The 22162-nt window shown below is 35.5% G+C and overlaps 1 protein-coding gene across 3 annotated transcripts in view; it reads right to left on the minus strand.

The window, feature by feature from the left end:
- The window catches only part of CSMD3 (CUB and Sushi multiple domains 3), a 1194711-nt gene that overhangs the window by 637631 nt on the left and 534918 nt on the right, over positions 1 to 22162 (minus strand). For all 3 annotated transcript variants that reach the window (XM_077772930.1, XM_077772929.1, XM_077772928.1), the window contains one exon: positions 12509 to 12633. In XM_077772930.1, coding sequence (XP_077629056.1) covers positions 12509 to 12633 — 125 coding nt within the window. The remainder of the gene's footprint in view (positions 1 to 12508; positions 12634 to 22162) is intronic.

Consider the following 22162-nt stretch of genomic DNA (forward strand, 5'->3'; position numbering starts at 1 on the left):
GTCTTTTGATATCTTTTCCTACATACATTCCCCTGCATATATATTTTTTTTGACTCTAGTCCTCAGCTTCTGAAAGCATTTGAGCTGTAGTATCTTTACAAGCTTATAAGTAAGTTTCAATATCTTTCTTACAACTTGTTTGGAATTGCTGTCTTTCATTCTAAATACACTGATGGTGCCCACTATTTCCTTATTATAATTTCTAAAATAAGCTACCCCTATTCCTCCCAGGTTTTAACTTTATCAGGCAGTTAAGCTGTACCAGGGGCAGAGGGCAAGAGGGCATGTTCACATCAGCCAGTTCTGTCATTACTTCTAACAGATAAAATAATTAAAAGCTCAAGAAAATAAGAAGCCAAATGTGGCCTTTGGTGTTCATGGTCAGAATGAATGCTGATATATTTAAATAATAAATATTTTTATGATTATGATAATGGAAAAAACTACAGTCTTTTTGTGAAGACCTCGCAAAACATTTTTTTTAACAACATGGTCTTCTTGACTTGATATTCTTTTTAAAATACTCTAGCTAAGAAAAATACTATATGCCATCCTTGCATAAATTGGAAAGAAATTTTATGCAGAAAAGAACAAAATAGAGTAAAACCTTGGATTGCAAGTAACTTGTTCTGCGAGTGTTCCGCAAGACGAGCAAACATTTCTAATAAGTTTTAACTTGATAAACAAGCGATGTCTTGCAATACAAGTAGTATGAGATGCCAAAAGTCATGTGATCACAACTGAGCCAATGGTTCCTGAAATTTGATTTGATATACGAGTACTTTGGATTATAAGCATGTTTTTGGAATGAATTTTCCTCACAAACAAAAGGTTTTATTGTAAATGTAAACAATGGTAAATGAGAAGCTTTTCAGAAAGCATTCCTTATAGTCTTGTGGAAAGCCACATTTGATCCTTAAGAAAGCCGATTTAGAAAAGCAGTAAGATGCTTCCCATTTGCTTTTTGTTTTTTATATCTAAATATTTTGTTGGCTTTTCTTTTCCCCTTAGAATTTGGTGGAAATATCTAGATGTGAGATGTGTTAATGGTTCTTAAAAGTAACAAGTCATAATACCCAAAGTATTTATTTTCAGAATAAATACATAACTGCAGATCCTGCTAAATATATTTATCCTTCCAAAGTTGAAGAAGTTTATTCAAGGCCAAGAAAATGACCATGAACTTTTATTAACTTTAAATAAGTTTAGAACATCATGAAATCATCCAAGATGCCTTTTTTTAAAACTTGTGCAAGAACTAAGAAGAGTTTTAGTGAAATAGCACTCAGCAAGAAAGTCACAAATACTGACCTTAACTATATAAAGGAAATGCCAAATTTGAAATAGTTGGTTCTTTTTTTTTTACAGCTTTTTGTTTGTTTATTTTTGAGAGAGACAGAGTGTGAACAGAGGAGGGGCAGATATGGAAACATAGAATCCAAAGCAGGCTCCAGGCTCTGAGCTGTCAGCACAGAGCCCAATGCAGGACTCATACTCAAGAATCAGTGAGTTCATGACCTGAGCCGAAGTCCAACGCTTAACTGACTGAGCCACCCAGGTGCCCCAAAAGAGATTTTTTTTTCAATAAAATATCTAAAATAATAACCTGGTAAAGTAAATGCTGCACAAATCGGATTATCAAAGACAACATGGAAAGGAGGTAGAAAAGTAATGCATATGTTGAAATGTTGGCACTCATGACAAACTTTGAAAAGAATTCATGTTTCATAAAGTCATAGTTATTTAATTTTCTTCTCAATATGATTTCCATGCTACAAACCCACATTTGCCTTGTCTTGTTCCCTCGGAATAAATAAGCTGAAACTCTAGGAAATGGAAGGCAGGAGTGCAAATGAAGTGCGGCTCATTCAGTTGTGACCCCATTTCATTTCTTCCCAAGAAACACTTATCTCAAAAGTAAATCAGTGCCATTTCCAGCTGGTAATACATGATAAGTATGAAAATGAGTCCATTTTTGACATTTAACATGCAAATTTATGTTGCTCTCGTATCTGGATGTGTCCAGTAAGTAAGAAGAGGGCGATGTGAGCTGCCGCTCTGCCTGGATGACCTGAATGCATCAGACTCCCACTTTGCCACTCTGTAGAACAGGAATACGATATGTGTAACTAAATGTTCCAAGCAGCCTGTCAGTGAGTACATTACTCCTTGGGACTGAGGGAGAGACTCCCTATGAAAACAGAATATCATTTCAAGTTGTTTTTTGAATCCTCAATACAGTTGAACTGACCAGTTTATCTCAGAGAGGATATAGGAACTGAATTATCTATCCTCCAGAGACTATGTTTTAATTGATGTGGGTTGGGACCCAGGCATGGGTTTTTATTTCAAAACTCTCTAGGTGATTGTAATGTGCAGTCGGGGATGAGGGCTCAATGGAACCCTCAGGATATGAGCCTGTTTCTCAGAGGTTGACTGCTTGGTGACCTCCCCCAGCTCTCTGCCTATCAATTTCATCTTTGGCTCCATCCTATTTAATCACAGAACTGCTGGATTTCTTCTCCTTAGATAACCTCACCTACTTTACAGGAAAGAAAATGAGAAAAGAGGAAGAGCACCATTTGAGAATGATGCCTCCTTCTGTTTCCCACCTATAAACTTATCTACACCTTCACTGGTACCTTCCTCATACTCTCCTACCTGAGAGGAAGGTGTGTGTTACCTCCTCTCCAAGCTCAGTGCAATCCCTTCTATTCTGAATCCCAGACCCTTCATATCGGGGAACTGTATATTCCAGTTGGCTTAGCTCTCACCAGCCTCTTCAACCTCTAACATACACTGGACCATGTACTCATTATTTAAGCTTCGTATCTTCTTCTTCTTCTTTTGTTTTGTAAAGTTTATTATTTATTTTGACAGAAACAGAGAGAGAGAGAGTGAGAGAGAGAGAGAGAGACAGCAGCAAGCTTAAATGAGGGAGGGGTAGAGAGAGGGAGAGTGAGAGAATCCCAAGCAGACTCTGCACTGTCAGCATGGAGCTCAATGTGGGGGATGGAATCACAAACCACAAGATCATGACCTGAGCTGGATGCTTAGCTGACTGAGCCACCCAGCTGCCCCTAAACTTCTCCTATCTTAAAAACAACCTTTCCCAGAATACATGCTCCTCTCTATGAACCTAGCTCTTACTTTGCCTCACATTCAAGTTGCTGCTTTTCACTTTATGCCTCAATTTTCTCACCTCATTACTCTTCAACTATAGCCGTGTGTCTTCCATATCAACAATTTCAATGAAAATTGTTTTACCAAGATCACTGGTATCCTCTTGGTTGAACTCAGTGTTTTTTCCCCCCTCAGCTATCTTGCAGCATTTAACAATGTTGACCACACTTCATTTATAAATATATTTAGCAGCCAAATATCAATGTGGTTAAAAAAAATGAATGATTTCCGAAAGAAATATACAGTAATATTCAACTCAAAGAGAAAGTAACTAAGTGATATATTTATAGTCTATGGAATTTTTCCCCCAAAGGTTAACATTCTAATTTTTGTCTTTTGTTCTTCCTTTGTTTTGAATTGTCTTTATGACATAAACATCATCTGTGCAACCATGCCTCTGTTGCTTTAGGGATGGTCTCAGGTTGTTTCATCCTGAATGTACTGTTTTCAATGAGATTGGAAATTCCTCAAAGGCGTGATTTGTTCAGTTCTATTCTGTGCTTCTGTGTTGTATCTAGTAGAGTGGGAAACAAAATATCCATTCATTCATTCAAGTATTTGTGAAGGCGTCTGCAGTGTGCCAAGCCTGGCTAGTTATTGGAGATGCTGTTGCTATATACCTAGATCCAGAAAAAATTTTGTCAGACTAGCTAAGCAGTAGAACATAGTTTATTCCTTAATAAAAGGAAAGGTCTGCCAAAATGGGATACATTCTGTATATTTCTATCAGGGATAAAATCCATGATTCTTTAAATTTCAAATAAATTCAATTTTTTATGTTTATTTATTTTTTTGAGAGACAGAGCATGAGTGAAGGAGGAGTAGAGAGAGAAGGAAACACAGAATCCAAAGCAGGCTCCAGGCTCTGACTTGTCAGCACAGAGCCTGATGTGGGGCTCGAAGTCACGAACCATGAGATCATGACTTGAGCCGAAGTCGGATGCCCAACTGACTGAGCCTCCCAGGTGCCCCAAATAAATTCAATTTTAACATATAAAAATGTTCCCTTCTCATCAGTCATGTGCCTATATATTTTGACGATGCTTTTTGTTTCCTGTTTGTGTCTGTGGCTTTCCCAGATCCTCATATTTTTCATTTCACCTTGTATCTTTTACTTTGCATGGTACAATTCTCTTCTTTGAGTGCATGAACAATTTGTCAGACATTCTAGTGATCACACTATGATCATTTTTTCTGTGAACTCTCCTGCACAGAAGTAGGTACCCTGCCATTTTAAAACCAAAGTGAGTTTGCACTATGGAGGATCTTAGGAAGGAAGGCCCTCACTCCACCATCTTTACTTTTCCCATCTTTAATGTAATCAGAATTATTGGAAAGGGTATTAAGTCAGCAAAAATCTTCCAGCAGTTTATGATAATGGCACATCCTGTCACCAAGGCTTTCTGCATTACAGGAGAATTTTGAGGAATCTCACAAATTTACTACAAACACAAAGTAATTTCATTTTAACAATTCTTTGAAATTCCCTTTCAAATAAGTAGTTTCTCTTGCAAACTTTGAATTCCTGTGCTGATTTCATTAGTTTTCAGTTTGTTCAACCTTGCATAAAGATAATACATTTCAGGTGCTTCCTTGACTATGCACTTAAACATCCATTGTTTATTAGGTTATTATTTTTATTTCCTTAGTCATTTGTGCTTTGTTCATCACACAGTTCATTTCATCCCCATTAATTTTCAAATCCTCAGGCCTTTAAAATTACATGTGCTAAAAGTAAAAGAGTTGTTACCTGTTTATTTTTTCTCCCAACTCTGAAAATTGTTACTAACTTTAATAATTAATATATTATTTTCCATTGAAAAACTCTTGAAACAAAGGGCACCTGGGTGGCTCAGTCGGTTAAGCGTCCAACTTCAGCCAGGTCATGATCTCATGGTTTGTGGATTCATGCCCCGCGCCGGGCTCTGTGCTGACAGTTTCAGAGCCTGGAGCCTGTTTCAGATTCTGTGTCTCCCTCTCTCTCTACCCCTCCCCTACTTTTGCTCTGTCTCAAAAATAAACTATAAAAACATTTAAAAAAACTCTCAAAACTATAATCCTGAGAAGATAGCAGAATCAATAATCACATTATAATCAACTTTATTTTTCTAAAGATATATTATTTAAACTGAAGATAGTAAGGAATTGTATGAACAAAAATAATCCTTTAGGTTAATATGAAATTATACTTTTAATAATAAATGAGGCATAAAAGATTCACAGAATCTAAAGTACTTTGAAGCAGTTTGATGACCAATAACCACAATTCTGGCACTAAGTAACAATTATCTATTTTTAAACTGCTACCCAAAACATAGTGCCATAAGGAAAGGTACTTTTCTGTCAGCAAGAGTTATCCGACAGCAACATTGTTGTCGTCGTAGTTGTAGTAGTAGTTGTTGTTGTACTTGTTATTGCCCACTTTGTGCCAGGAACTAAGACAGACACTAGGCCAGCACAGGTAAAGGAACATTATTATGGACTCAATATTTGTTCCCCCTCCATATAATTTATATGTTGAATCCTGACCCCTAAGGTGACGAGATTAGGAGGTGGAGACTTTGGAAGATGATTAAGTGGTAAGGACACAGCCTTCAGGAATGGCATTTGTGACCTTATAAAACGGATCCCAGAGAGATCCCTCCACCTTTCCATCATGTGAAGTTATAGTCTGAAGGCTACAGTAAGGAAGCTAGTATCCACCAGACATCATCCAGGACTCCATGATCTCTAAAACTGTGAAATCAATGTTTGTTGTTTATAAGCCATTAAGTTTATGGTATTTTGCTGTAGCTGCCCTAGCAGACCAAGACAAACATTTAACTAAGAATAATTTTAGCATAATCATAGGGTAGTGGAAGTTCACTGATTGTAACAGATGTGCCACTCTGGTGCAGGATGCTGCTGTAGGAGCAGAGAATATATACGAACTCTGTGCTTTCCACGCAATTTTGCTCTGAACCTCAAACTGCTCTAAAAAAACAAAGTTTATTTTTAAAAATTCAAAAAACAAGAATAACCTTAACATGTTCCAAAGTCTAGAAAAGCAGTAAATGTACTTAAGAATTTTTAGAATTTACAAACTGGCAGACGTTCATAGTAATCACCAATAAAGCAAATGGAAGCCCAGGAAACAAGCAAGATAAGCAAGGTCATACACGCAGGAAATGGGAGGGTGGAAACAGAAAGTTCTCACTGGTAACTGTGGAGATCCCTCCCCACTACTATATACCAAAACAGGATCATTTATTTGCTAACTATTTGCATATTTTCCTAATAAATTAGTGAGGTAGGCAAGATGTGTAGAATGTATTTCTGAACAATTGTTGGAAGGGCACTATTAAAATGCAAAATTTCTAATTGTTCGGGTGGTTTTGAATTTTAAATTATATACATAAATGCATCACTATCATCTCCAGCACATAATATGTAAATGACATCTTATCATTAAAATATATTCAATGGCAGAACTCAGTAAAATTTATTTCCGTATCAAAATTATATAATACATTTCCAACTATTATTTTTAGGAAAAAAAAGACCATCAAAAACCATGAATATATAAGAAATACCCATATCTAAACCATCTGTCTATCTTCTTCACCATATGTCACTCTATTAATTGCTAATATCACCCTTATTATGCATCATCTCATCTGTAACATTATTCCATGAGACTAAGAAGGCATCAACAACAGCTACAGACAAACACCTGCTATATGTGTTTCTGGTTGATAAATTTCAGCAGGTTCTGGTTTGCTCTTGGGCAAAATTTTCTAATTGCTTTTGCATAACAGGAAGCCTTCTACCAGGGCAACTTTCTCTGGTTAGTAGCAGCACATTGCTTTTAAAAATGCTTGTTATAATTAATTAAGTCTCTCCCCACAATATTTTTTCAAAATGCTTACTTAGCTACTATCATATCCATAAAAATATAGGCATAATGGTCACTGGGCTAAGCATAGCGAAGAAGAATAAAATATGAGGATGGGCCTAAAACATATACAAAAGAATTTTGAAAACTGTAAGACCCCCAAAGGCCTTAATACATATTCATTAATTAGGGTCATAACCCTTAGTTTTGGCCAGTATTTATCTACTGAATAAACTGCAATGCCCATTTTTTACGTTGTATAGGAAGAAAGGTATTGAATCTCATTACGATCCTTTCATTTTTTTAAAGTTCATTTATTTTTAGAGAGAGTGTGTACATGAGCAGGGGAGGGGTAGACAGAGGGAGAGGGGGAGAGAGAGAGAGAGAGAGAGAGAGAGAGAGAGAGAGAGAGAGAGAGGGAGAATTCCAAGCAGGCTCCACAATGCCAGTGCAGAGTCCAGCTTGGGACTTGAACTCACAAACAGTGAGATCATTACCTGAGTTGAGATTAAGAGCCAGACACTCAACTGACAGAGCCACCCAGGCACTCCATTATGATCCTTCCTTTTAATCAAAGGTAATATATAGATAGACCATATTAGTAACTGTCCTCTTTTTGGCAATATTCAAAGAAGATCCAATGAAAATTCAAGTACTTTAGAAATGTTGATCATTTTGTTCTTTCTGAGGTGGTTGTGTTTGAAGGAACAAGTCTATTGCCCATAAAATGGTGAGGAACCACTGCCAAGGAGGATAGAATTCAATGTTAAATTGTGTGGTAAAGATAAAATGTGAAGTAAGGTTAAAGAAGGGTGGGTAACAGATAATTGAAAAAGGAAAGATGTTTTGGAGGAGGTGAAAGTTGAGTTAAGACTTTGAAAGGTAGGCAGAGTATGGTTACAAGGTATGCTTTCATTTAGGACAAGTCACACATATTTGAAAATTAGGACACTGATTCTGTTCACTATTGAGATGCTGGGATAAATTGCTGGTGAGACTTAATGAAACAACTGGATGGAGACAAATTATGGATAATTTTGGAAATCAAATGAGTTAGCTATTAGGGGCAGCACTCCCTCAGTACCACTTCTATCCGTTAGAGTGCTTTAGCCCATATCCTAGCCATTTTAGATGGATTACCTCATTCCATCCTCATAGAAATTCTTTTCTTTTTTAAATTTATTTATATATTTTGAGAGAGAGAGAATCCCAATCAGGCTCTGCCCCAACAGTACAGAGCCTGACTTGGAGCTCAAGTTCACAAACTGTGAGATCATGACTTGAGCTGAACTCAAAAGTCAATTAAGATACTTTACTGACTGATCCACTCAGGCGCCCCTGTCCTCATGCAAATTCTTAACTGCAGATGGAGTAGGTCCTGATGTATTGGAACTTATGATGAGAGTATAATACTTAAGTAGAAGATCAAAGAAGATTTTGAACTGGCATATTCTGATAACTGAGTTCATATTCTCGATCGCCTCATTTTACTGGCTCACGGTTTGAAGTTGAGAAATAAAATGGGGCCATTGAAAAGTACTGGGACATAACAAATGTGATTTTGATGGGATTAGTGTGCCAGCACTATGTATGATAAGTTATAGTCCTAATGGAAAGATATGAGTCAGTTGCAGTACATATATACTATAGAATGGTTTAGGGGTGCTTCCAAAAACACTTAAAGGGGAAGTTATATAACCCTCTAACTTTACCTCACTTCATATTCTTTCAAATACGTAACCAAACTGGAATCCCAATCCTCCTCCATCTAGTTCCTCAGATACATCAAATCACTTTTGATTTTGCTCATGACATATCCTCTATATTTAAAATGCTTTCCAACTTCCTATGTTGAAATTCAAAACAACTTGCAAGTTCTGCTCTTCCATCTTAATGTCTGACCATCTCCGTGCATGAGAATAATCTTCCTCATTTGAGTTCTGTAGAGAATTGTATCTCTCTTGTAAACAAAATAGTCTACTATATATTATTTAGTTTTGTATTTATGACTTATAAATCAATATAAAATAATTAAAACCATTACATACTATCTCACATATTTAATTTGGTATCCTTACTAATGTTCATTAATATTTGTGGAATCTGAAATTAATATTGATCACTGCATACACAAATAATTCAATAATTAATTGAATAAAGGAATTAAAAGAGGACTTTCTGATTTTACCCATTTCCAGTACTTTTCTATTTCTTTTGCCTCCTTTTCTAATCTCTCCTTAGTCACCTTTTACATTAGTCTCCTGAGTGGTTCATGCCCTTCTGCCTGGCCTGGTTATTTGGGCCATCCAAATACTGTTTGAAAATTAGTCAACATTTTTGTCTAATATATAAATATTAACTAACTTACATATTCCTAGTTAACAAACTATCAATTTTCCAACAAATGATGTTTCTTTGAACATCATGCATATCTGAAATAAACATTCTATATATCACTGAAGCGCATAAGTCTGCTTATCTGCATAAACTCCAGCTTTTGGATATCTACTGCATATCCAACAAATAATAATTGTCTCTATAACTGTAAACCGGAGAATATCTCATACAGATATCCCATTTAGGGAATAAAAATTATTGTTTGAGTTGGTGTAAAATCCATTAATATTAATTTCTAAACTGCTTTTTCTTTTAATTCATAATTTGTTATTTGTGTGAACTTTCAGTCCCTTTAAAATCACCATTTCTTGATTGTCCAACCATGCAATACGTAGACGGCAGCTATATTAATAACCCCTCAAAGGTGCAGTGCACTGATACTGCTATTTATGCTGCTGTCTGGAAAAAAGCATATTTATTCTGTCCAAGCACCCATGAGACATGAAAACTATTCTTTATTCCGACTCACTGTGGATAGTCATTTTAAAACTTCAATTACTATTTCAGCATGTTCCTTCCATTACTGTTTCTAGCACCACAGCCAGTAATTTCTAATAGCCAAATGTACTTTATAAACCGTACACACATATGCCTGCATGCAAGGAATGAAAAAAAGCTATGTATAAATGATTAGTATCTGCAGAAAAGATGTAAAACTTAGATGAAATATTATCACTATATGAATCTTGAACAAACACATTTTGTAGCTCCTGGCTAATATATATATGGTGATATATATCATCATGCATCTTGGAATCAAAGAAAAAATCATACATTAATTTTCAACAACTATTTCTCAAGATTTGGGTCAATACAAAGCTTCTCTTTGTTTTGTGGGGTTTGTGACAACTAACAAAATGTAACATTAGTATTGCCTTTGAACAATTTATAATTGTAATAAATATGATTCATTTTTTTATTGAAACGAGAGTCTTGAATGAAAAAAGATGGTTTATAGTCTCTGTCTTACTTTATGTAGGCACTAAAATCCATGATCTGGCTATAATTTCTCTTCTTATGTGAGATCTTGTTTCCGCATTACCATTATTCTTCCTTCCTTCCCTCCTTCCTTCCTTCCTTCCTTCCTCCCTCCCTCCCTCCTTCCTTCCTTCCTTCCGCTGCTTTGTTGTTGTTAAATCTACCCTCTATTTTTTCCATTCTTGTTTGCCATCAAAAACTTCACACATCTAATTTATTTAAAATTGAAGCAAGATACTTGAATCACGCTATTTGAAACCATGATTTTCACTACATTGTCCTTTATAACTATCATTTGTCTTGAGTGGAGGACACCATAAAAAGTCAACATTATACAGTTCACTGTTGTAGTCATTGCCAGAACATTGATGGAAGTTATTCCCACAATATCTATTATTCAGTGTCTACTTTATAAAAACAATGCAAGGCATTTTGGACCTCAAAACAAATTTGCTTTTTCTGCCTCACTGTTATACTTGTATATTATGGACAATGGATTTTGTATAAATTGGTCATGTTTCCCTATTTGTTTGGCAGCCATCATACTTAAGTCTTCATGTAAACCATTCTTAAAAGTTGTATACCAACTTGAATGTAAACTTTTGTTTAGGATCATGTAACTATTTTGCCTTATTTTCTTATCCCCTTTTCACTTTATTTTTAATTTTATTACATTATATGTTATTTTGTAAGCCTTTGGAAATGAGATAGGTAATGAATAGTCATCTACCTATAACAGAAAAAGTTTACTTGAATCTGTGAAACATCTAAAATCTCTCTCTCTTTTACTCTGGGTTGTCATTGCCAAGTGAGTGGAATATATTTGTTGCTTCCATTTTATCATTTTCTGTTCCCGCATTAAAGTTCTGAAATCTAGCTTTCTCTCCTTTCTATGAAACTTGAGGACTTTGCCATTTTCCAAGTATTGAGCTAGGGAAAATGACTATATCTCTTTAGCTATTACCTTCATTTCTAAAATGGAGATATTAATGACTTCATTGGTTTGTTTTGAGGATTAAATAAGACAGAGTATATAAGTGGTTAGCTCTATTCCTGGCACAAAGTGCCTACAAGTGGTGTCAATGATCACAGAATTGCAGTAACGGTGGATAAGTTTCCATACAACTCCATTTTTCAGTTTCTTTATACTAATTAACAGCATAAGGTTTTTCTGGTCTCATGGACGTGAACATCATCTTTGACTCTTTCTTGTTACTTTCTCCTTCCAAATCCAGCCAGTTGTCAAATACTTTGTCTTTTTCCTTTACGTAGTAGCTTTCAAATATGCCCTTTCTCTATTAACCTGATATCACCCTTATTACACCTGAGGGGAGTCTACAGTGTGTTGAGTCAGTGAAAATGCTCCCCGAGGGTGAAGAAAGCCAATGAAATTTTGTGTTCTAGGACACTGAAATATGCAGGGATGCAATTATTAAAAATAACAACAATGACAACAAAGGAGCAATCAAGATTGCCAGTAGGCCAGGATGAGGTGTTCAGTTTCAAACACAGCTTAATAAATTTTAGTAAACAGGAGCATTATTTAATTTATATAGAAATCTTTAATTTGTAGCAAGTGGTAGGTGTAAATCTTATCTGCAATTACTGGTAATATGGAAAGCCAGTGAGTACAGATGGATTTATCTTAGTTTAAATTAACTAACTACAGAACTGTGTTCTATCTCCACTGACACAAATATACCTACTTATTGGACACATATGCAATTAAAATGGTAAATCATACAAATAGAGATAAAACTATGGTTAAAAATAAGGCCCTATCAATGCCTACACAAGGTAATTTTTATTACAAAACGCCAACAAAGTTATCAGTGTCTGGTAGTGCATATTTATCCAATTATGACATTGGGTACTCTTTGGGAACCTAACACAGTCCCCAAGTGGTTCACATAGTAGAGATTTTCAACGAATATTGCTAAATGTATTGGTTAAGCACTTCCTTAAAGACTGCATTACAGCTCAAAGATTTAACTGAAATTTATCCTCAGTGGAACAAAGTTCAAACTATTAAAATGTTGTGAAGAGAGTATTTTGATTTTAAAGTGTTTTCTTTACCTTTACATACAGGGCGGTGGTCACTCCAAGCAGCAAAGACTTCAGCTATCCGCTGACAGGTGATACTCTTAGCACCCTGTAGGACATAATCTTCATCACAAGAGAATTGCACGGTTGATCCAAGGCTAAAATTGAACAGAGGATTAAAAAAAAAACAGGATTAGAAGCATATAACATGACTAGTCTCCACTTCTACTGGTAATATCCAACAGGTCAAAAATGTTCCATAGTGACAAAAAGTACCTTTCTACTGGGAAAACAAAATATGAAAATATAATTTGTACAAATATATAATAATAGTTATAAACAGGTGAACCTATTATAAGTCAATAACATGAAGATACTGGTAGAAATTATAGAAAGCTGTCAACAAATTTAATTATTATGATTAGTTATAGAGGCCAAGTTTAAGTAATTGACTAAATTTCCTTTTTTTACTGTTTATTTATTAATTAATTTATTTATTTTTGAGAGACAGAAGGCGAGTAGAGGAGAGGCAGAGAGAGCAGGCTTCAGGCTCTGAGCTGTCAGCACAGAGCCTGAAGCGGGGCTCAAGTTCATGAATCATGAGATCATGACCTGCTCTGAAGTTGGACATTTAACCATCTGAGCCACCCACGCACACTGATAATTCAGTAAATTTCCAATCCTAGGTGATAAACATGAAGCAAAAGTGGCCTTCCTGACTTGGTCTCAGCACTTGTATTCAGACCACATTGTAGTACTTTTCTAGCAGGTATTTATATGTGCATTTATTTGGATTGGTACTTGCATATCAAAAAAACAGACAAACAATTATTTAGACTGCAAAACAGTGTTAATTGCTTTTCATGTAAACTTTTCCCTTCATTTATTATTTAACCTATTGCAGTTTGGATTTTGCTTCCCTTTCTGCTGAAAAAGAAGTTACTAAAATGATCATTTTTTAAAACCTTAATTTCTAAGGGTAATGGATGTTTGCTGAAATAAAATTGAAAAACTGACCATGCATTTTCTTTGTTAAAATCCATGAACAGCATCCCACCAGAAAAAAAAAAAAGTCCAATTTCTTTTCTGTAGCATAAAAAGCCTTCCAGCAAGAAGTGCAGCCAACTTCACCTCGTCTCTAACCCAGCACCACATGTGAACAGTACCTCCACCGCAGCTGAGTGTCTGCTGTATTCTGCCTGCACTGTTCCCCCTTCCCCTCTGCCCAGAGGGGGCTGCCTGCACACTCTCACCCCGCCTGTGTCTCATCAGCTCCTGTTCAGCAACCTCAGCTTTGTTGTGGCGGCAGATTACAAGATCACATTTATATCACAAGAAGATATATCTGGAACAGTGTAGAGGACAGTGTAAAAGGAACATTTATTGGAATCTAGGGGAGGATAAGAAAATAATTCAAATGGTTTAGGCCAGTGATTGGTAAATTATGTCCTGCAGGTGAAATCTGGGTCGCTGCCTGTTTTTGTATATCCCAACACTTATAAAAATGGCATTTACACTTTCAAACATTTGAAAAAAAATCACAAAAACAATTATTTTAAGAAATGTAAAAATTGTACCCAATTCAGATTTCAATGTGCATAAAGTTTTATTAGAACACAGGTACACTTTCATTTACATATTACCTATGGCTATTTTCATGCTACAATATGAGAGTTGAGTAGTTGCAATGGAGACCATTTGGCCTACAAACTATATTTCCTTCCTAATGCTTTATGGCAAAAGCTGTCAAACCTGTGATATAAGCTAAGAATGACAAAAACATCTGAGGTAGAGGTGGCATGACAAAGAACAGAAAGATGTAGTGTAGGGAAAGGTCTCTAGGCATTAGAATCTACTCTCCTCTGGAGGAATTTTCTGTTTTTCTCTCACTGTCTCTTTTTGGAAAGGTGGGGATGTGAACTGCTACAGTCACTGTGAAAAACAGTATGGGGGTTCCTCAAAAAATTAAAAGTAGAATTACCATATGATCCAATAATTCCACTGAGTATTTACCCAAAGAAAATAAAAATACTACTTCAAAAAGATACATGCACCCCTATGATTATCACAGCATAATTTACAATAACCCAGATATAGAAGCAACCTGAGGGTCCATCCGCAGACACATGGATAAGGAAGATGTAGTATATATACAACAGAATATTACACAGCCACAAAAAGATGAGATTGTACTATCTGCAGCAACATGGCTGGACCTAGAGGGTATTATGGAAGTGAAACATATCAGACAGAAAAAGACAAATACCATATGATTTGGCTTATATATGGGATATTAAAAAATGAATAAACAAACAAACAGCAGAATGAGACTTATAAATACAAAGAACAAACTGATGGATGTCAGAGGGCGGGGAATGGGAGATACAAGATTCCAGTTATGGAATGAATAAGTCACAAGGATAAAAGGCACAGCATAAGAACGATAGTAGTGATAATTGTAGTACTATTGTGTGGTGACAGATGGGGGCTGCACTTGCCAGGAGCACAACATAACATATAGAGAAGTTGTATTACATTATGCACCTGAAACTAATGAAGCTTTGTCTGTCAACCTACACTCAAACACGTTTTTAAAAATGGTTCTGTTTAAATATAAAACATACTCAGCAAAGTGTGCAGAACAAAACACCCAGCTCAGTGAATCATCACAAATTAAACACCCATACCACCAAGAAATAAATGTTTAGGTTCTTCTTGAACTTTAATGAGCCCAAGATTTATTTAGACTACTCTATAGCCTAAGCAGCCTCACAAGTTTATCTAATAGCCAACTCTCTGCCCTTTCTTCCTTCCTCAGCTTCGTTAATAAAAATTCTATCCTTTTAGTTGAAGACAAAAGCCTTGGAAGTCATTCTTGCCTCATCTTTTACATTTCACATCCATCTCATTGAACAAATCCTGTTATCAACACTTTCAAAATCAAGAACCTGATATTTCTTACCCCTACAGTGTCACCACCTTGATCTGATCCAGCATAATTTCTCATGTATATTACTGCTAATAGTCCTTCTGCTGTGTTGCTGCTTTCCTATTTCTGCTCTTGACTCCCTACAATCTATCCTTAAATAGCATCCAAATTAATCTTTTTAAAAGATTGCTCAAATTATGCCTTTCCTTGTGTCAAATCCTCTAATGCTTCCCTATTTCACTGAGAAGAAAGGCAATGACCTTAAAATGGCCTATGTGATCTGTCCATGCTAATTTTCAGAACTCATTTCCTACCACTTTCTTCCTCAATCTCTATTCCTTGGCTATATTGGCTTCCTTGCTCTGGCTTGAAAATATTGAACACAAACTTGTCTCAGGGTCTTTACATTTGCTTTTATGTTAGTCTGGAAAATGTTTCCTCCAGGAATCCACAGCTGCCGAATTCTCACTTCTGGTTTTTGTATCACATATAAAATTATCCAGAAGGCTCCTTTTGACTATTATCTATAAAACAACTGTTCCTAATCCATCAACTTCTGCCCTGTGAATATCTATACACTATCTGATACACTGTGTATTTGTCTACTTATTGCATCTCTCAGCCTACTGGAAACACTCCAGACACTTATCTATTTTGTTTTCTAACCTGTTAAATATAGCCTACTATACAGGAAGTTATTAAGAGAGTGTGTGTGTGTGTGTGTGTGTGTGTGTGTTTGTGTGTACCTGAGAGAGGCTAAATAAATGCTATCTTTACTATAATCTAAATAATAGTATAATAGGGAATACTATTACTATTATATATCTAAATATTAGTATATATTTAGATAATAATAATTATTCTCTAAAATGGCTTATTTCAAAGATACTATATCCCTGTAAATGGACGTATTATTCTTGGGTAAAATATTCTCTGATGGTTATTTAATTGCTTATAATCCACATGTACTCACTTCCCACCATGTGACACATGTGCTATGTTCCAGAAACAGTGAGGAAAGTAATGTGACTAGAGCAAAGCAAATGAAGGAGACTGGGGTATGAAATTAATGAAGTGATTAGAGATTAGGGACAGATCATTTATGAATTTGTAAGCCACAGTAAGGATTTTTACCTTTACTCTGAGAGAACTGGGCAGTTTTTGCAGGATTGTAAGGCAAAGGAATGACATTAGGTTCCTTTATGTTTTAAAGTGGTCACAGTGGTTGTTAGGTGAAGAATAAATGTTGGGAGCCATTCTGAGCCCACTAGTCGAGAAAACTCCTGGTGAGGTTAAAGCAAGTTTGCACAGTCTCTTGCCAATCAGATGACGACCGATATCTACTCCCACTCAATTATTTCTGCTTGAGCACTGACCCCTAGGGTACCTTGTTGATCAATATTGGGAGTGACTTGTCCCCTTATTCTGGCCCTGGTATGATGATTGCACCTTGTGAAGGAACTTATTGTGGGAACTTCTTTTGATTATGGGAACAGACATCGTGTCTCCAGAAGGTCCTGTTTCCCTCCATACTTTCCCTTGAGCTTTGAACAGGCTAATGACCCCTAGTCATAAAAGATTGACCTTTACATGTACAATTCTGTTTCTACTGTTGCGTTAGTCCAAGATGTTCATACAGCTCAACAAGCAAATCAACTAACCAAAAATGTCTTTCATGCCCTAGCTATTCAAGAAATCATAAAAGTAGACACAAAGGTAAATGCACTCGTAGAGGCTATTCTACGTATTGGGAAATAAGCTAAACTCTTTAAAGGTATGATTGGCTCTCTGGTGCAATAAAGCATATAACTGGAAAATTAAGTCTTGCCCAGAGACAAAGAGCCTAACTTAGAGAGAAGGAAGAGATAAGGGCAGAAGATAAGTTAGTACATACACCTTTGCTAACTGATGGTGTATAGCAGCCCCTTCCCTAAGGCCTACTTTCCACAAACACCTTCCCTTACCCTGGCAGCTGTGATGAGGATGGATAAGAGTACAAACCTACCACTTAATCTTAGTGTTATTAAAATGTGAACACCTTGTTTTTTTCTTAGTTACTCAACCTCACTATAATTGGGGCAGTTCTGTAGAAGACTTCTGTAAAACCTGTTTCTGTACATTTTCCAAAAACATCTTATCACAAAGAGCTATCCATTGTAAAAATTCCATTTCCTGATGCCATATTAACATTTGACCTATAAATAAAGACACCAAAACCGACAGGACAGAGATGCCTGCCTGGTGATCAGAAAGGATCTCGGGGCTCTCTCACTCTCTCGCCGACACCGTCCATCCTTCAGGGACCCCTGGACCTGTCGGAGCCGGTGCAGCCTCCGACAAATAAACTTTATGGGAACAAAGGTAGAAGCAGGGAATTTGGTTTACAAACTTTTGCAGTGATCCTTGCTTTTACAGAGATAATATGATGATGATTATACTAGGGAGGTTCGTTTTTAAATAGCAATGGTGTTTTTTTAAAAAAAGTCTTAGTATAGGGACTGGTCCACAGAAGTAATTTTAATTACTATTTTGTCACTTAATGATTAACAATTCTGTCAAGGTTACTGTATTTATCACTGTATTTGTATTTGGTTACAACATTCTAGTTTACCAGATTCCTCTAGCTGGAAGAAAGACCTTGCATTTTGTTTAAATAGCAAGTATTTAAGCTTGTTTCTTTTGATTATAGCAAACGAATACACTTAGCTTGGCGATAGGCACTTTGTAATAACAGACATAAGTGCTCTGCTATTACACCAAAGATGACTAGTGATTAGTCCCTGAAGTTTCTACCCACCCTGGTACACACTCAAGGATTAACAATTCCAGTGTTTTGGGTTTTTTTTTCTTCTGGTGAGTACAATGGGGGAGGTAGTTTAGGGTTGTGGTCAACAGTTTAAGCCAAAGAGTCCGAGAACTTTCAGAGGCCCCTGTGGGGGGTGGGGAGCTAAGGAGGTTGATCATCAGATTCTTGATTTCCATTCAGGTCATCATCCCAGGGTCATGGTATAGGGGATCAAGCCCCGTGTTGGGCTCCACAGTTGAGCATGAAGCCTGCTTAAGATTCTCTCTCTCTCCCTCTGCCCTTCTCCCCTACTCCCTCTCTCTCTAATTGAAAATAAAAAGAGAGAACTTTCAAATTCAGTTCTTCTCTTTCCCAGTTTTTTCTTTAAGAAGGTGAAAATGTTTGAGAGTCTCAGCTTCCTCATCTCTTGTGATCATGTAATGAAATAACATTTATAAAATACACAGTGCCTAACACATATTGAGCACTCAATTATTCCCCTCAATCATGGAAATAACTGTGAAAGTCATTCATTACTTTCCCACTATTGAAAGAAAGCCTCTTTACTAGGCATCTGCAAATACCGCTATCTCCAATCATGGCTACACTCTAACATATTCTATACTAAAAATATAAAAGAGTGAAAGAACACAGAGAGGGCAGAAATCAATGAAATAGGCTGTTTTTTCAGAAGAATCCAGGCACAATACTATCCAAAAAATGGATATCTTGAACAAACGTACTGTGTTATCATGTAATGAACTGTTTTAATATTTAAGTCAAACAAAAATTTACAACTAAGTTTCATTAAAAATATGTATTTCTAGTTAAGTATTCAGTTATACTGTAGACAATCTGTACACACTCTACTTTCTGTCACCACTGAAGAGACATCTGTCCTGCCCAGCTAAATAAAACCTTTTACTATAGTAGGATACTCAATCTGATAGAACATTCCAAAATAAATGATTCAACACATTTTTAATTTCAAGGTATGGAATCATCAAGCATATGATATGCCATCACATAGCTGGAAAAAGAAGTGTTGGCCTTCATTGTGATTATACTGGCCACTATTTAAGAACTATCATCTTTTTTTTTTAATTTTTGACATTTTAATTTTTTTTTGAGAGAGAGAGAGAGCACAAGCAGGGGAGAGTGGCAGAGGGAGAAAGAGAAAATCTCAAGCAGGTTCTACTCTCAGAACAGCCCAATACATGGCTCAGTGCCACGACCCTGGGATGATGACCAGAGTCCAAATCAAAAGTCAGTCAGTCAACCAATTTAGCCACCCGAGTGCCCTTGCACTGTCATGTTTTTAAAAATTATGCCTATTATTGCAAAAACACACTATAATATCAGAGCTGCCAGTGAAAAAAGATCTGAATTTTTCAAAATATGTACCTTTTTCCTATTCTAAGCTATCAACAAAATGATCTCAATATCTTTTTTAATATCTTTGAAAATCAAATGATTTTCTAAATGTATTTAAATGAAGATTTTCAATTTTTTTCTTTTATTTTTTTAATTTAGTTTTTAAATTTACATCCAAGTTAGTTAGCATATAGTGCAACAATGATTTCAGAGGTCGATTCCTTAATGTCCCTTCCCCATTTAGCCCGCAAAAATGATTAATTGTACATTAGAAAATCTGAGGGGTTTTTTTAGCAAAATGGATTTGGACTAGGAAATTTTTACGATATGATTTTTTCTCTTCTAAAATTATACAAGTGATTTATGATTGTTGTAGGGTATTTTGAAAATAAAGATTATGAAAATAAGTGAAAAAATTTCAGTTCTACGCTGTTAATGTCTTTTTAATCTAATTCCAGAACTCCTATTATTTTCCTATTCATATTCATTCTCGTGTCCTTATTTAGTGTAAAACCAGAGCAACTGCATCTTCTTATGGAAGCGCTATTTCTCCACCTGGTTTTGGATTCACTGTGTCTCTCCTTTGTAGCATGGGTTATTGTATCTCTCTTGAGTATTCAACCTGTCATCTTAGCTGGAAGCAAAAATGATGATATTACCCCACTTACTATAAAGTTATAGAAATCATATATATGTGTATATATGTATGTCATATATACACATGTGTATATATGTGTGTATGTATATATATATATATATATAATCTATTCTAAGGTCATGATAAACTACCTTATTTTCAAAACGTTTTATTCTAAAATATATTCATAATTTTTTTCAAGTATAGTAAAAGATTTTTAACTCTTCCCAAAACTTTCTTTCAAAAGAAAGAAGAACACCATGGTCTTTTTATATGTATTGTTCATTTCATTGTCCCTACAAAATTAATGCTGTTCTCTTCCAAAGGTTGTATCAACAGAACCAAATCTATGCCAAATGCCAGGACGATTCAATTCAGCATTCATACACTGTCATATTTTAGTCTCCTGACCTATAGCCTTTTTTGCACTATTGGTTATGATCAGTTTGGATACCATCCCTGGATACCTTGGCTTGCAGAATGGTGCAATGTTAAAAGTCACTCACTCTCTCAATCAATACTGAAACCAAGTACTACCCAAACTTAGACTTCTGTGCATTTAAAGCATACCTAGAAGGTGATGCTACTACCTGCCCCCACCTTCCACTACTTCATTTCACTTCAGCCTAAATTTTATCACTGGAGTAAATCTTTCTTATGGTTTTATTTCATATATGTAAATGCTTCCATGAGACAACACAATTGCTTGAGAAACGGAGCAGTTCCAAATGGGGCAATATTCTGGAAAAGTAAACAATCCTAATGGAATAGTTTTGTCAGAAAGAAACACAAGAGCACTAGGTGAGCACATTAATGTGAGTTTTCATATAAGAACAGCTCTTCATTAGTTAAATAGCTAACTAAGGTAAAATAAAGCCATTAAAATGAGGTAGGAGTTTACACCTTCAGAGAAAAGAATAATGATTATTATCATGGAGCCCTTTTCTTTAACTTCCAAAATTAATTCATTATCTCTTCAGAACTCTTCAAAATTGCCTCCTCGGAAACCCTTGCTATTTACCTAATAAGATTTCAAAATTTCAAAATTCAGTGCAATTATGAACAAAAAAAACAACTAAAAATACTGGTACTATTTCTTTTCTTTTCTTGTTCCTGGGGTGTATGAGATGAATCCTTGCCACTGTGTGCTTTTTCATTCTAATTTTGTTAGTTTCTTATGTCTTCTATTCAATATTCACTAGATCAAGTTTTGTTTCTTGACTGAATATGACTTTTAGATAGATGTTTAATACTGGAGAGGTACAGTATTTCCACATTACAATCCACAACTGTGTTATAAAGAGAAAGGCATGAGGTAAGATAATAATATTCTTTGATGGGGGGAGAAAAGAAATAAATTAGTAAACAGTGCTTTTGAACGTTAGTAGTACAAAGGGATTCAGAAAAATCACAATATACACACACATCAGTGACAAAATAAAATTTATTTTAAAATATGAACACAAACTTTTGTACTGTGATAAAAATATTTTATGAGGCTAAGTTAAAATTAAGAGTATAATAAACTTTTCAAGTACTATTAATTGAAAAGCTATAATGAATCTGATTAGAAATTAGAATCTGATAATATAATACCCAAAAATCAAAATGCAAAATAAAATCAGTGACAAAAGTAAGGTCTAAAAAGGCTTTAATGCTATGGTGTTAAGTTGGTAAGTTTCCTAATGATTTCCACCACATGCTGCTTTGTAATTCACGTGAGAGCATATCTATAAAATATGCCTCAAATAGGCAGGGTCATAAATTAAGGCAAAGGTAACATCATAATTCTGACACATTAGCTCTAACTATATCTGTTGCTATTCTACTTCTCTTCCCCACATCTCTGTACTCTTATTAGCTGTGAACTAAGTAATGCAATGAGGATAACCTTTTTTGTCTAATTTTTTGGAGCATGAGGTATCAAACTTTTGTATTTATACATATATAAACTTTTTATAT

Source organism: Crocuta crocuta, unplaced genomic scaffold (assembly GCF_008692635.1).
Source record: "Crocuta crocuta isolate KB4526 unplaced genomic scaffold, BGI_CrCroc_1.0 scaffold479, whole genome shotgun sequence".
NCBI lineage: Eukaryota > Metazoa > Chordata > Mammalia > Carnivora > Hyaenidae > Crocuta > Crocuta crocuta.